Raw genomic sequence first — 17411 nt, forward strand, 5'->3', positions numbered from 1 at the left:
CTGCAGCTGAGAAGGCTTTGGTTTGTATCTCACTTAGTATTGACTGCATAGACCCACTTGCAGCACCACTAGAACCTTATTTCACATCAACCAACATGTTGCTGCATTATCAACACGTAAGCTCTGGCCACACAAACACTTCTATGTATTCTTAATGCCAGCACACTGAAGCCTCTTGGTCACCATTGTAACATGGACAGATGCTTGTTATAAGCCAGAAAGAGTAACTGATTTTTTGATATCAAATATATATGAAAGACAGAACTGTCTCTGGCTTCACAAACCATAGACAGAAAAGTTTATGTTCAGGGCTAATTCCATGTGTGATATTTTTGCCACTTAACTCTGAGAAAAAAAAAGTAATTGGTATCTAATGTTATTGTAGCCATCTATGCTTTTAAAGCACTCTGTCATTCCTGCACGTACACTAATTAGCTATTTGCCTGCTGTTGGAAACCTTGTTAGGAATATTAGACTAATCTGGCTCCAATAGAGTCAACAGTAAAATACCCATTAATTGGACAGAATCACATCCTCTGTCTCAGGCACGCTCCCAGGCATTCTGTTCTAATAACTCATGATTCAACCCTTTGTTTTTTTTTTTCTCATGTAAATGTTCACTGCTGTAATTTAAGCTCATTACTTCTTGTGATTTTCATAGAAGACCTAGAAAAAAATTAACTTTCTTCATCTTTTGCACTTTTGAACTCTTATCACAACAGATCTCTTCCACACAGTCTTATCGACCCCAATCTTATCATCTATATAAAAAAATAGGCAAACAACTTTAGATAAGAAAACATAGCAAGACAAATATATTTAGAAAAAGAAAGTAGATCCCATTTTGGACCTACTATCTTTATATCTATGATAATATACAGTAAAACATTTTAACAATGGTCATTTATCATGTTCCTCAAGAGAACCAATAAAATGCAATGAATACACATCCTCTGATGTTGCACAGATACAAAATGTATAGTTTGTTTACAAACTAATTACTGAATGTAAAATGAAGCAACATTTTAAAAAAATATATTGGTAAAGGCCCAAAGTTTACATTTTTCTAAAATATTATGTTCATGTTTTATTTACAGATCAGCTTTCAAACAATTATTGGCATTTTAAGATAACTGCTTAACCTGATGAGTACATGAATAAAACGAAGCTGTAAAAAACCCAACCAAACAAAAAAACCCCTAATAATCAAAATTCCACAGAACAGTTCCAAAAACACTATTTTCAAGTTAGAAAAGCAAGATGTGATCTACCACATGGCAACTTACTAGAAACCGGTCTAACACTTTCATATGCTATAGGTATTGCAAGTGACAGATGTTACTCAGCCACATGCCTAAGAGTGCAGGTTTTTGCCCATTCCAACTTCAAATGAAGCTTTGACAACTGCTGTAGTATTTACAAATTTAAAACAAAGGCTCCATATCCCTTTGGATTACATTATGACTGTTACTGTGTCTTCTTTTGCTGATTACACATGGCAGAATGCAATCCAAACACCACTTACTTTGTTGAACCTGTGAGTTAGCAGTTAAACTAGCAGCATCTACCTAGCCTGTCTAGGAAAAATAAAAAAAAACAACCAAAAAAACCACCCCAAAACAACAAAAATCAGGCAACTGTATGTAACAGGTATTAGTGAACACTGTTTCTCGGTCAATTAAGACTGAAGTCTCCCTCTTGCTGAAAGCTTTTGTGTTGGAAGGCATAAGTTTTTAAATTCAAACAGGATCTGTTAGCTGGTGTGACCAGCCATGACACACATACTGAGTTGAGCACTGTGGGCAGGTATACAGTCGCCCGTGGCTGTGCTCTGAAGCTCTGGAGGTCTGGAAGTGATACCCTGTCACTCGCCAGTACTGCTAGTCCTCTTCTGCTGTCAGAAACACTCCTTTACCTTAACTGTGGTGCCAGCTCAGGTGAATGGAAAGCTGCATAATAAAAACTACAGCCTCAGCCTGTATTAGCTTGAACTAATTTCTATTGGATCCAGATAAGGGACATGTCTCCTTCTCCATGCTGCACCCTTTCTGCCTTGTGGCTCTGTCCCACCTCAGGGGATCTGCCTAAGTGAGCATGGGAACAAATGAGGCAGACTCTTTCCCCACAGGTAACACTGGTGAATGCTGTGACACTTCTGCTTTGCTAGGTAGGAAACCTGAATAATGCATTTTCTTCAGGAAAGCAAGTATTTAATCAAACTTGACACCCTGATTACAGTAAGAGGATATCTGAGGGAATGAATGGAATAAGAAGCAATTTAATTTTGACCACTGTCCCCCCTTACATGCTGTTGTACCAACCCCTAGCACCTACATTAGGTGAAAAAAGGAGGAATTAAAAAGCTTAGGGAATAAATGTCTGTTTCTCAAAAACTGTAGGTATAACACCTTCACAGTTATGAAAATCAAGTATTTCCTTTCCATGTCTGTTATTTTCTGAGATGTCAGCATGTTCAAACATAACTCACTGATTTCGATGTCTACATCGTACGCAGTATTCCATACTGGATGAAACAAAACATCAGCCAGTGATGATCCCTGTTTTATAGAGAACTTGATCTTATTCTCAAATTAAATCAGGTATTAGTGCATTATACTGCTAATGACAGCAAAATACTTCATACTCTAAGAATACCCATCTCTGAAATGTTTCAAAATGCCTAACCAAGCAATGCTATTGGTTACTATGTAGCATTCAAATCCTCTAAAAATATGTTTTCTTGAAAAGATAATTCTCAGTCTAAATGTATACCAACAATAGATTTTGTCCAATTTAATTTCTTATATTTTTTCTGATACAGTTTCTGCTTTAGCTTTTAACTGCAAGCTATAGTTTCTAACTGCTGCTCTGCTTCAGCAGCCATAGCTGCTGCCTGTAACTGTTCCGTTTCACTCTGGATGGAATTGGCTGTAGTAACTTGTTTTCTTTCACTGTGCATATTGTTTTCATGTCTTTTTAGATCAGATGCTTTAGCAAATGCTTTAGTGCAGGAACTGCAGACAAAAGGTTTCTCTCCTCGATGTCTTCTTTCATGGTCTTTGAGGTGGGACTTGTGCTTGAAAGCTTTATCACACATATGGCATGCAAATGGCCTCTCATTACTGTGAACTCTTTCATGCTTTTTTAGATCTGGTGCACGAATAAAAGACTTCCCACATACCTCACAACTGTAAGGCTTGTAACCAGTGTGTATTTTCAGGTGCTCTTTCAAATGAGCTTGTGTGGTAAAGCCCTTCGTACACATTTCACAAACAAATGGTCTATCAGCAGTGTGTAGCTTTTCATGTTTTCTCAATCGTGCTTCATCAGAAAAGGTTTTACCACAAGCCTGACATACAATGTGTTCCCTGTGACCATAAAGCAAATACTCAAATTTCATATCTCCAGCTGCTGTGGTCCAGCCTGGTGTCTGTTCATCTTTTACTTCACTTATGCCATCATTAAATGTCAAAGTCTGAGGGGTCTGAGAACCCAAGTCTTTTGATTCGGTTGTTTCCATGGGCTCTACTTCTTGGCCATAGCAGTTGACTTTTCGAACCTCTTCACTTCCCAACTCTTTCAGGATTGCCTCTTGCACTCTTAGAGTAGTGGTAGGTGATTTTCCATCTTCCTGACTTGGGGGAGTTCCTTCCACTGTCACATCTGAAGGACTGTCATCATGATCTCCAATTTCTTCCACCTCATCATCTTGGGTATCGTTAGGTTCCCCCATAGGACGATTTATTTTTAGACAGTACTTGGTCTTGGACTGTGTGTTCTCTTCAGGACTAGATACATCACGTTTTTGAGAGCAGAGTTTATCCAGAAATCGAATACCAAGAATCTGGCCTGAAGACATCATCAAATTTACATCCTCCTTCTTAACAGAAATCTTTGCAGTATACATATAATTGAGAACTTCCTCAAAAATGTCAGAACGAAGAAAATCTATTTCTATTACTGATGAACTGTCAACTTCCAGTTTTTTGAAAAGCTTTTTGAAGTAGGTACTGCAGGCAGCAAGCACGCACCTGTGTGCTCGGAATTTAACATCTTCAACCACAATAGCTATGTCACAAAATTCTCCTTCCAAACGTTGTTCATTTAATGTTTTCAGGAACACAGTTTTGTGATCATCATCATTATATTTAATGGTTTCAGACATACTGATGAAAAACTCCTGTAAAATGACAAAGGAAAGTTTTGTAATTCTTATAGAGCAATCAAGATCATAAAATTCCAAAAGACGATGTCATTTGCACACTAAAAGAATTTCCAAATACTTTTTTTTTCTCAATATAACCAGAAAAAGCCTTTCAGATGATAAAAGCATTACTCTCAAACTTCTTTTAAAATTGTCAATAAATACAGGTCTTTTTCTAGGTTAGACACTTTACAGTGATTTATAAAAGACTTTTTTTGCATTAATAAATTACTTGTTTCAAATATTTACTGATTCAGTTATACAAAATTGTAAATTTTCTCTGTGAAGTTGCAGTTTCCATCTGCAGCAGAAGTTATTTTTACAGCTAAAGGAATTGCTAATACTAAAACAAGGTAAAAGAAATACTCTAAAATGTATCAGCATAACAAATAAAATGTGAAATAACAAACACAGGCCTTACCATGAACAATGTGGGAAATTTTCTGAACAAATGATTATTAAATATTTGGCAGATTAACCCTCAAAATGGGCCACCTTCAGCCTGAAAGACAGCAAGATAACATTTTAAGCAATTATAAAATCTATTAAAAATGGTTTTACATTTGTGCCTTAAAACACGGCTTTTCCAATTATTTTAAATTATACAAAATGCACTGTTAAAATACACAGTTATTCCAACAGGTTGTAGAAACAACTGCATAAACTGATCTGAAAGTGCTGTGGTCATAAGCCATGTGTTTACTTGCCTCTGGTTACTTTACTTCCCTGACTTCACATCCCTGCTACTCACTTCACACTACATCTAAAAGTCTGAAAAAATCCTCTACAGGAACCACCACTGCTAACCCAGTAACCAACCCATCAAGAAGGTGGTGAGTCTTCCGCTGAACCAGTGGGCTGAGCTGGCTAAGTGGAGGGCCTGGCAAGCAGACCAAGCATCCTAATGGACAGCAGACTGGGCTGTGGATGGGGGTGCATTTCAGGACTAGGGAAAATGACACCAATGATACCAGATCTCCAAACAATCATATAAACATAGAATAGTTTGGGTTGGAAGGGACCTTCAAAGGCCATCTAGTCCAACCTCCCTGCAATGGGCAGGGTCACCTTCAACTAGATCAGGGCCCAGAATCACATCCAGCCTGGCCTTGAATGTCTCCAGGGATGGGGAATCCACCACCTCCCTGGTCAACACGTTTCAGTGTTTTACCACCCTCATTGTAAAAAAATTTATTCCTCATGTCCAGCCTGAATCTCCCCTCTTTCAGTTTAAAACCATTACCCCTCGTCCTGTTGCAACAAGCCTTGCTAAAAAGCTTCTCCCATCTTTCTTATAGGTCTCTTTTAAGTACTGAAAGGCTGCAATATAATCTCCCTAGACTCTTATCCAGGCTGAACACTCCCAACTCTCTCAGCCTTTCCTCACAGGAGAGGTGTTCTATCCCTCTAATAATTTTTATGGCCTTCCTCTGGACCCTCTCTAACAGGTCTGTATCTTTCCTGCACTGAGGACTCCATAGCTGGATGCAGTAGTCCAGGTGTGATCTCACCAGAGCAGAGGTGCAGAATAACCTCCTTCGATCTGCTGGGCACACCCCTTTGGAGGCGGCCCACTATATGATTTGCCTGCTGGGCTGCGAGCACACAGTGCAGATGCTTAAACAGCAACAAGATAACACAAAACGCATAACTGAAATTGTTCAATCCCAATTTCCCCACAGGCATCTAACTGTGACAGAAGCAGGAAATGCAGCAGAGAGGAGGGAAACTTCATATGTGGTTGAGAAGAAACCCTCCATCACCTGACACAGAGCTATTGGGAACTCCTTTCCTGAAGTCTAATCTTTCCTTGGCCATATACAAAATGGAAGCAGATTATGGAGGTAGATTGACAGGCATGCAATTTTCACCCACAGCTCTGGGTGTTTAACATGGTATGAGAACACATGGCTCCCTACAAATGCCTTCGCATCTCAGCATATAGTGCACTGGCTACAAAAAAAAAAAAAAAAAAGAGAAAAAGAAAAAAATAAAAAATCTAAGGAAAGTCAAAATTCCTTAGTCCTAAATAATAATATGTTAAGATAGCCAAATATACAAATACTTGGAATATACAAAGAAAAGCAAACCCAAAAACCACTGTGCATTTTTCTTGGCTGTCTGGGTCTACTGTCCCAGGAAAATGCACCAATCCAGCACCAAACACAGCAGGACAAAACTGTTTCAACAGTGTATGTTTATAGAATTCTTTGCAAGGTGGGAAAAATGCAGCTTTCTTTTTAAGCAAACAGCCAAAAGTCACTGTTGATAATCTAGCAGCAATCCCACCCTATTTTGTTAAACAATATGCAATTTGGTTCAATTCTGCTGAGACTTCTTAAATCAGAACGATATAGATGTAGTAACTGGCTAAAAACAGTGTTGCAGAGTAGACAGGGGCATGTAATTGGTGCGAGAACGAGATACTATTCTGCGAGAAGAGTACGGCAGGTATTTGACCAAAGTACCTCCAGCACCGACTGAAGCCAGGGGAAAACTCCCATTGCCACTAGGTTACCTAATTCCACGGGGCGATTCTAACTATTCCTGCACACACACTTTATACACTAGGGTTACCACGGCAGGAACGGGGAAAATACGTCCTGTATTTTCCCATATACCCTGTATAATTGTTCTGGCAGCGCCTGCCGTTGTCGCCAGAGACACGCTCGGAGCCTGACCCCGGCAGCTCTCCCTGCTCCGGAGGCGCGCTGGCGCGGGGCTTACGGCCGCCCTGCCCGTGCCCGCAGAGGCAGTCAGGCGCACGCCCGCTCCACGCACCCGAGGACGCGGCGCAGGCGGGTTCCCGGCAGGACGAAGCCCAGCCCAGCCGGGCCGCTGCGGCCCGCTCGCCGCCGCCGCCACGAGAACCCGCGCCGCCACCGCCGGGGTCGGGCGCGGCCCTGCGGCATGGAGGCGGCGCCCGCGCTCCCGGGCCGTCGGCGGGGGCGCCCGCGAGCAGCAGGCGGCCCCTCTCCAGAGCGAGCCCAGCGCTACCCCCGCCCCGCGCCGCGCCGCCTCACGGGACTGCGCGGGGCCGGTGCCTCCACCTCCCTCCCTCCTCCCTCCCCTCCCCAACGGTTCTCGCGCGGCGCCCGCGCCGCCGATAGGCCGCGGCCGCGCGCCCCTTTGTTGAGGCCGTCGCGCGGGGAGCGCGCGCCTCAACGTGCGCACCCATCACTGGACTTGTCCTCCTCCTCCTCCTCGCCCTCCCCCCACCCACCCACCGCGCGCGCGCGCGCTGGAGGCAGGCGCGCGACGTGCTCCGGGCTGCAGCAGGCGGCGGCGAGCGCGCCCGCGGCGCCTCCATCTCACCCAGCGCCAGCTTTAATGGGGCTGATGGAGGCGGCGGCGGCGGCAGAGCGCGGGGTCTAGGAGGGTGGCGCGCGCGCGCGCGCACAGCAACGGCGGACCTGCAGCTGGGCGTGAGGGGAGGAATGGGGGGGTCGGAGGAATAGGGAGAGGACTCGCGCTTACCTGCCGCCCGCGCGCGCGCGGACCCGCACTTCCCGGGGAGCGCGGGGGGCTGCCGGTGCCGCTGCCGCCACCACGCGGGAGGGGGCCGGGGATAAGGGGGGAAAAGGAAGGGAGGGAAGGATGGAGGGAGGGAGGAGGGGGGGAATTTGGGGAGGGGGAGCCGGGGGGGGGGGAGGGGGCGTCCGCGCGCGTCTCTCCGATCGTCACCGCCGCCTCCTGCACGAGCGCCCAGTGCGCGCGCGCGCGCCGGGGGCGGGGGTACGTGCATGCGCGGTGCGGGTAGGGCGCGCCTGTGCCGGGGAGCGTGGGGGAGGCGGGGGCGGTGGGGAGACAGGGCACTGCTCCCGCTCCATCGCCCTTCTCGGCGGGACAGCGTCGCAGCTGCGGCGACTGAGCGGAATAAGGGGAGCTGGAGCCGGCGCCGTGGGGGCCTACGGGCTGCCCTCGCCGAACGGGAGAGCGGGGGGATACGTTCCACCCGCGCTTGCGCCCGCGTGTGCGAAACCGGCGGCGACGCTCTCCTCCACCCCTCCCGCCCGCCCGTTTGGCGGCGCGCGGCGCGGGCTCGGCTGAGACGCGGGGAGCGAGCTGGGAGGGGCGGGGCCGCGCGCCGGGCACGCCGCGTCGGGCGGGCAGGAGGCGGCGCTTGCTCGCTTGCGGCGGCGGCGCGGAGAGCTCGGAGCTCGTTCCCGTAGAGCCAGCGCCGCGGCTCTGAGAGAGCACTTGGGGCCCGGACCGGGGCGAGAGCTGCGCTGGGGCACGGGTCTGTGGTGAGATGGCCACATCTAAGGGAAAAGCAGCTGCGTCTCCTTCGCCATGTGCTCCTGGCGCAGTGCGTGGTGGTCCTGCCTGAACTCCGGGATCTGGGGCAGTGAAACTACCGCTTCATCGTCGTGTATTGCCAGGGACACCTGTGCTGACACGGCTGTGCTGGACTGTCTCTGGGGCTGTGCAGTCTCAGAAGACTAGGAGCGCTCAACTACTGCATGTGTCCTTTCTGCCATTAATGCATCCAAACGCTGGGTCATGGCCTACTATTCTACAGGTTGATGGCTAATTTGCTGCACCACAGACACAGACTGTCCCATAGGTTCCCTATCAATGCACCTGACTGCATGCTGCAAAACTGTGTCTGTTGCTGTCAGGTGCTGCGCCCTGTATATATGCTGCTATGCGTGTGAGCCTGCTCGCCAAAGCCAGTAGAAGCTGGTGCCTTTTACTTGTTCTCAGCCACATGCCTGAACTGGTACTTCTTCACAATGTCCCTGGATATAACCTGCAGATCTGTGCCATTTTCTGTGGGGCTGTGCTGCTGTGTCCTTCTTGCCAAAGCTAGGGGAACCTCTGGTGCCTTCTTTTAGACCACATCCCTGAATGGGATTTTTTTTGAGATGCACCTGGATGTGATCTGCAGAATAGTGTCATTTTCTATGGTACTCTACAGTGCAGGCACCTGGCTTTGCACCTGTGCTGCTTCAGCCAGGTCGAGTTGGTCCCTGTGACACAGGAGCAAGTGGTGTGCCTCATGCTCAGGAGCTTTAGCCATGCAGCTCTTCTCCATATCTCTCAAGGCTTCATCTTGTTGGGGTAGATGGCTAGACACTGTGCAAATGTCTTCTGGTGCAGGCCCAATGACTTGCTGTTGAGGCAGCCCTTGATGTGAGCAGCCAGCATTGCTGGGTTATGCTCTGCCACTCTCCCCAAGTTCCTCTGGAAGCACCAGTGCTCACATGAGCGTGAGGATCAGGTGTGGGCTGATTGGTGGGAGTCTTCCTGCCGTGAGCTGCCCAGACCTTGTCGCTGTTCTCACCACCAGAGCCCAGCAACGTGTCCAGTCCTGCCGTGCTGCTGGCTGCTAGCAGGGTCCCTGGCTTCCTATACAGTCCTTGCTCAGAACCTTGCTCACACTGTATGTGCCCTTCACCCCTGCGGCTTAGTCGGTGGGGCTGTGTGTGGCGGTCCTACTCCTCTCCAGCCATGCGGCTCTGGTGCTTTCGGTGTGGATGTGACACAGCTGAGCAGCAGTTGGGACAAGCTGTTGGTGGCTGCTGCCTGTGCTGCTGATGGCTGTTTCGCTGGTGCTGACACAAAGTGTAGGGGGTGCTGGTGTCACAGGCGGCAGCTTGCAGCACCTGCTGGTAGCTCTCGCTGCCTGAGCTGCAGGTGCCAGCAGAGGTGCCACAGCTGGAAATGGTGGCAGATGGACTGTCTCCTGGTGTGACACCACTATGCGGGGCAGTGCCATGCGGTGCCCAGGCTGCCCCTCTGCAAGAGCAACTGAAGAGTGAAACACTTTTCCTATGGAATTACTCTGTTCCCAGCTAATGCAGGTTAACATTCAGGCTTTGATGTAATTTTGCTGTTTTCCTATCTGATGCACCAGACTGGAGATAGCATTGAACTGTTGAACCTACAGGCTGTTTCCAGACTGTTTGAATTGCAGGGATATCTGTAGGGAAAAGCTCTCTTTGTAGGATGCCCTTGGCTTGTTAGGAAGTTGTGTAACCGGAGGGAAAAATGGTAAGTGCAGCTTTCTGCAGACATGTGTGAAGCACTGGAGGAGGCATGTGGGAAAGGCTGAAGGTTTGTGTCTGATGTATTCTAAGTGGTGACTGTTTTAAAATGTATTTGAAGTGTTAGTGGGTTCTTGTGTGTTTGTGACGGTTATATTCATAAAGTCTGAGTTACAAGTGACAATACAAGCATCACAGTATTATGGTCAGTTTTCATGTATTCAGATTGTATCTTGGTCTTGCAGCAAAGGTCACCATACAAGGACATAGATTATTTGTGTTCACTTTTCACGGGTCAGATTTCTCTTCACTTCTGAGTGACAGTGAAGATACAAAATGTCCAAGTATTTGTTAAAGGGAATCACAGAGCCTGTTAGCATATTCCTAAGAGTCAGCAAGGACAGTCCATGAAAGCCTCCTGAGAGTGAAGTGACTGTGCTAGGACAGAGGAGGACAGTCAGGGAGCAGATGCTTCTTGCAGTGTGCGTTTCCCTTAGCAACCTGGCAAATTTGCTTGTGAGTTAGTCATGTTTTCACATCATTTACCCACTTCTGTATTTTCAAGATAAAAGAAAGATGGAATAGTAGAGACAAGTGAGGAGGAGCAGAGGGAAGATGATGGAGGTTGGCACAACCCCTGCCTAAGCTGTATGAATAGAGATGGTGAGAGACCATCTCACCATCTGAGTAAGTGGTTGAAGAATACTCATAGTTTGCACCTGTGCCAGCAGGGACACAAGTCCTCTCTAGAGACCCTGATCTCTCATATCTTATTTATAGTATTGAATTCTAAGCAGAAGAACATTTTAATTATATACTTTTCTTACCAATTCTTTCTAGTACATCCTGTGACATGTTTATCTACCTGCAGTCATGTATAGTAATGCATGATGATTGACGCCTGTCAACATTTGTGGTAGGTAAGAGATGTGGATATGTGAATGCAGCAGTTTATGCTTTGTGCATGCACAAGACTCTCCATATTCTTTGTTTCTAAAAGCAAAATAGTCTGGTTTAGCTGTAACTTGCATAACTTCACACACCTTTTAACTCTCCCTCTTGGACGGTCTCTATCTCTGTTCTCATTGCCTTCTTTGGGGGTATATTTCTTCATGTTTTGGGGTTTGCACTCCTTTTCTTTACTATTTTTTTCTATTCTCTGTAATCCCACCACTCATTTTTCCTTTCTTCCTTTTCACTGTCAATTACCTGACTCTAGATCCACTTGTTGACTTTGTCTCACATCCTTAATTGATTGGAGCCATATGGACAGTGAGTGAAGGATGGGTGCCAATTTCCAGTGCCAAGTACCAGAGGAATACGAAATTTCACTTTCTCTTCCTTTCCTGCAGCATTCTATCTGTGTTTCCTTATGTTATCTTCCTGCCTTATTCAGTCACGATCCTGTACTCTGGTGCTGAATCTGAGAAGTGGTGCTAGAGAGCAGTAATGTCTACTGTCATCCAAAGCATCCTCTTTTGAAAAGAGGACACTAAGCAGATGTAAGATGTCCCTGAGGAGAAAGAAAGAGTAGTACATATATTTGGATCCTTCATCCTAGGTAAAGATGTTATCCAATGAGCAAGAGCCTAAAGTTACACATTCCATTTTAACCTGAATATTTCTTGATTTTTATGTAAAATATAAGCAGAATAAAAGACATTTTGATGAATTAGTTCACTAGGTGAGAATTCCTGTTTGTGTTGCAGACCTAATGTTATTAACACAACAGTATAACAGGTTCTTCATGCCTGATCTATAAAAAAGGACATAGTTCTTATTCACAGGTCAGGTATATCTTTTGCTTTACAGAGCACATGTGCCATCTGGTTCTAGAAGACTAAGCCAGTGGTTTCAGTTTCAGCCATATTTCATGTGCAGAGCAGAGTCTTTCAGTATGCAGTTAATAGAAGAGACTACCACTCTGTGAATTATTTATGTGATGTCCAGCTTGTGTAAGTAGGGCAGACAAATTTTTTTTGGATGAATGATGTGCTGGAGTGAGAATGGACAGAGCAAAACAAACTCTCTCTGAGGTGGAGTTCTGGTTACCAAATTATCATGTATATTGTCATGGCTATGCAAAAGTAATCTTTATTCAAATGTGAATTTTTGGACATAGCATTTTCTGCATTTTCTGCAAAGAACGAAGCTTGCTAAATGTAAACAAGTACTGCTTACTGTGATGTATTTAGTTTGTCAAAACCCTGAGCCTTTATCTGATGTTTGAGTACTGGAAACTGTTCTTCATAATTATGGGTAGGCTATAATTGAAAAATCAGGCATCTCACAGCTACAGCCCTCGGTCCCCCTCCAGCTTCATTCTTCGTCAACCTCATGTTTTGTTATTTCTGAAAGGCAGATGTTTATGGTTGCAGCAAGAACAACTCATTAAATTCACCACTGCTACTTTTGTTATTTAATGCTCTATAAATAAACTAAAACCAGTACCTCGTTTGATAGTTTCACAAGAGTCAGCTACACAGGGTACAACAGAAGGAAATGGAACCTTGTCCACGCTACACAAAATGCTTGAAATTCTGTACCTGAGACTGAATGACCAGAATCTCTGCATTCATAAACTTCTCATGCAAAGCCATTAGTAGGGAGGAATCTAGTCCCTCCCAAGTAGACTGCTTGCCTGCTAGTAGATGATAAAGCTGTTTTCTTCATGAATTGGTTGCAGGCACTTGTTTGTGGACATTTTTTTCTAAGCAGTTTGAGCCTATTTTGGCATTCATATGCTTAAAGAAAGATGGAGAACTTCATACAACTAACAGCTTGTACAGTATGACATTTTATTTAAAGGTAATTTAGTTTCTTCACATTTGCTAACAACCATAAAATTTCAGTTTTGAAAAAGTGCAATCTTTAGAATGGTCAGCACTTCCCCTGACTATTCTTGTTTATATATTTCAAGCCTTCATTAGCACTTTCCCCCTAGGAGATCAGAAAGGTTCTAGTCCATTAGCATCTGCATTTTGATCTCACTCTTGTATCTGAATACTTGTAGAAAGCATGGAAACAATTTTATGATTGAATGATTACAGCAGAATTTGGAACTGGTCTCATCTAACTTGGAAGTCATTAAAGATCAGTGGAAAACACATCACTGGCAAAAAAACTCCATAACCACAAAAAGAAATATTTCAACTGAGCTGGATTCAGGCCAGAGGCAAAAAAAGGCTTAGTGCTCTGTCAGAAGTGTTAAATTTCATTGATTGTAACCTGTTCAAGAGTAAGAAAGATTTAGATAATGGGAGGAGTGTTTGATTTCTTTTCAGGGAATCAATGGGCCTAGAAAGCTAAAAGTGTTTTTCTGACGCCTTACAGCATGAAGGAATTAAGATTCTTCTTTTCAGCTTTCTCAGTCCCATGAACAAACATGCAACCTTCATTATCAGTCATTGAAAGTGCAAAAAAACGAGTGACTTCAGTATCAACTTCTCTTCTCTGAACTGACAGTCTCTTTGTTTGTAGTAAATGTATCATGAACTGTCCTGAAGAAAGGATGGTCTGTAACGTCAGTTATTCAAACTAGCTTCCTTCTTATTACTTTCTAATCTAAAGTTGGACTGTCACAGATCTGGTAAAAGCATCAGCACCTCCTGGGTCCTATTTTCTTAGGCTGGTCTGGGCATCCTTGGGTCAAACCCCAGCATTTCCACAGTTAATCCTGGCCTTGGAGCAGTCACAGGTCCCACAGTAAACCATTCCCCTTACCATCTGCTTGTACTTCTATGGGTAGCAGCAGGCCTTGTTGAATGAAATTGGTTTTCTATATTAATGCTTTGCAAAAGTGGATGCAAAAGATATAATACAAAATGAATCTCAACAATGTAGTAAGTCTGGACCTTTCCCCAGAAAACTGTAATTTTTGCCCAAGAGACCAACAATATACATAAGCTGAGATAGGGAGGTGGTGTGTATGGGTTTGGTTGGTGGACTGGTGATGGATATCAGTCTTTCATTTGCTGTTGAAATACAGCAGACACTTCTGGTTTCCATATTCTGAGGAAAAAAAAAAGCAAAGAGCTTCAAAATTATTTGGAGGACAGCAGAAAGTGTTTTACAGTGGGGGACTTTAAAAGCACAAGCTATTTAGCTTCCTCAACAAGAATGCATTAGGATGGTTTGATTATAGCAACTAAGACATTTAATGGAGAGAAAATACTAAGTGAATAAAGGGATATTTAGTCCAAAGACTAAAGACCTGAACTGCCCATAGGTGGAAGCTGAGACCATGGAACTATTCAGATAGGCAATGAAGCATATGTTTTTTTAAGCAGAGGGAGTGCTTGACTGTTGGAAAAAACCAGCAAGAAAACTAATGGATTCTCCATCTCTTGAAATCCTCAAGTGAAAAAAATAATGCCTTTGAAAGTTATGCTTAGTCACACACTACTTAACTGACTCAAAGTAAAAGCAGTAAATGACACTGTGTCCTGTTTTTATATAAGAGGTCAAACTAGATGGTTATAATAGTTCTCTGGTTTGCCAGTCTATGAAATACTGCAACTGCCAAAGACCTACATTAAAAGAAAAATAATGCTTTGAATTTAAGCACTCCAGGGATAAAGAAAGCAGAACTGAGGTTACTTTAGTAATCTTAACTCTGATCCTCTGTGCATTTGCATTATAATGCATTCTTAACTGCTCAGTCACTCAGATTTTCCTCTCAACATGGACCATTACCGAAGTTACATTCCTAAATTTTTTTAAATCAGATTCTTCTATTGCTTGATCTAAAGAAATGATTCCTAACTCTTTTATGTGGGTCAACCCTTCTCAAGGGATGCAATGAACAAATAATTGTATAAAGGAGTGGCAGAATGAAAGGCACTTTGTATTAAAGTCAACGAAAATATGGTAACTCAGGATCTTGGGAAGAGTGCATACTGCATTAGGCTATTAAACTTGATCTGCTTATACTAAAAGGCAGCAGAGGTATGGAGAGTGCATGATCCTGTCATATTAAGAACCAATATTCTGTTCATAAGGGCAGATATAGGACACTGGTCACAACCCAGTTGCAGAATACAATGTATTTCTGCAGAAAGGATTTTTTTTCTTATATTTATGTGTGTCACTTGAGATGCAGACAAATATGAGATTACCATATGCCTGTTAGGAAAAGGAATAAGACTGAGAAAATTTGCTGCCCAGTAATTTGCTTGCACCCCTTTTTCTTCATTCAGTGGGAATATTGCCACTCATAATGGAAGTACATGTGAACCCATAATTTATGATCCAGTGTATAGATATGCCTGGCATATCAACTAACAAGAAATTTTGAACACATTGTTTCATATTTAGTAAAGAAAAATCAAATTTTGCTTGAGAAAAATAGCGAGTTATTCAATTATCTTTTAAACCCATTATGAAGATATCTTTTTCCACAGCTCTGTACAGAACAGCATTTAGAAAATAAATTTACTAATTTAAAGTAAAATAATAGAGTAAGAACATATTTAGGGGAGAGGGGGAAAAGGGTTTTAAGTTTACAAAGTTGTCTGCCTTTGTCTCTTAGCAGCTCTCAACATTACATTAAAAAGTTGTATGTTAGAGTATGAAAGAAAAACCTAAGCCTACATTTTGTTTATTTGTGGTTTTTTTAGGTCCTTCCCAAATGTCATAGTGTTCAAAGATCCCACCCAACATCCACTAAAGTACCAAGAATGGCTCCCATTGATTTCCATGGAGACAGTGTCAAGCTGTGTGAAGAATAGGATTGAGTATATTTTAGCTCTCTTCAGACGTAATGAAGTTTTATTCTGATAAATCCAAAGCAGCTATGCAAATTATCAGTCTCATTTCTTCTAAGATGAAAAAAACCCTACCTCTCCATTTAGTTTGATGAGAGTTTGGAAAAATAAAAGTCCTTTATTAGCATCAATATAGGTATTATTACTGCCTTTGTTTTATCAGGACTGGATTTTGCAAAACCTGTATTTAATTAAGTGATTATTTCTATTAAATGTATTGAAGTTACTTACATCCTTCTGTGTTCTTCAGTATGAACAAAGTTTGTGGAATAATATGACTATCACAATGACTATGCTGAATCCTGTTAGATTTACTGTTTAAAACTCAAGCAATCCCCTGTGACCTAGTCTGGATTGCCTCCAGTGTTCATTATTAGTATATTCTTCATCTCTGCATCATATGGCTACTTGTCTTGACCAAAAGAAACAATGCATCAATTGCTTAGTGGTTTTGGCTCCATTCCTCTATTAAAGTTTACAATCCCTAAGAATTCCCAAATACTTTTATTTTTCAATCACTACAATGTCATAATTTTTGAGCTTTCTTTTAGTAGTGTAGGATCACAGAGTTAATGCAAGTCTATATTTCTGTGCTTTTTTTAAAGAGCAAAAAAATAGTAAGACCATTAACTTCTTATGAGAAATTAAAATAGTAATTAATAGGCATTAAAAAGTACCACAAAAGGAAAAGTATTTACTTTGTTGGTGGATTGAGAACTTGACTGTGAATGAGAAAGCTGCATTCTGTACTCAGTTCTCCTCTAAGAGGTCATGACCTTGGTCACTTCACCTCTGTTTCCTTCTTTTTCTTCCCTTAAACTGTGCTCATCTTGATGCTTAGATGATAAAGGTTACCAGAAGAGTCATTGGCTCCAACTACACTCCCTTCCAGATTAAAAAAAAAGTAAAATAAAAAATCCTGTGATCATTTTTGGACCTCATCGTGATATTTCAGTATGAAGGGAGATTAACTGTTGGTTATGGGATTTGGTGGGTACAGAGAAGCCCTTACTGACATGTAAGTACATCTTCTGTAGATAAGAATGATTTTTATCATCTCAGAAACTCCCAAAAATGCTTTACATAAAATCAGAATTTGGTGTCATACTAAGTGAAAACTGCAGGTAGGATATCTAAGACAATGTGGTTGGCAATCACTTACTTTGTGTATACCAGCCATTTCCTCTATATCCACTTCAAATAATTCCTGGAATACATCCAAATTAATAGTTCTGACAGATATTCGGGAGGAAAACGGCTGCCTGATAGGGATAACAGATTTGAACCACCATCAATATTTCCTTAGTTTTGCAATCTTCAACAAATTGCTTTGCCAGTTTTCCAAATCATTAAGGGATCCAAAGATAAGTAGATAAAAGTGATGATGTGCACAAAATACTAATTTAACACAATTTAAGCAGCTCTCCTCTTTTCTCCCCTTTCATTTGTTTA

The 17411-nt window shown here is 43.1% G+C and overlaps 1 protein-coding gene across 1 annotated transcript; it reads right to left on the reverse strand.

The window, feature by feature from the left end:
* Positions 1–792: 792 nt before the first annotated feature.
* ZBTB14 (zinc finger and BTB domain containing 14) lies at positions 793–7764 on the reverse strand. The gene is made up of 3 exons (XM_034068491.1): positions 7682–7764; positions 4626–4706; positions 793–4180 (listed from the first exon to the last, which is right to left on the reverse strand). Exons 2-3 carry the CDS (start codon positions 4626–4628, stop codon positions 2837–2839), a joined length of 1347 nt encoding a protein of 448 aa, XP_033924382.1. The 5' UTR covers positions 4629–4706; positions 7682–7764; the 3' UTR covers positions 793–2836.
* Between the last annotated feature and the right edge of the window lie 9647 nt (positions 7765–17411).

The sequence above is a fragment of the Melopsittacus undulatus genome, chromosome 1, assembly GCF_012275295.1.
Source record: "Melopsittacus undulatus isolate bMelUnd1 chromosome 1, bMelUnd1.mat.Z, whole genome shotgun sequence".
Taxonomy (NCBI): Eukaryota; Metazoa; Chordata; class Aves; order Psittaciformes; family Psittaculidae; genus Melopsittacus; species Melopsittacus undulatus.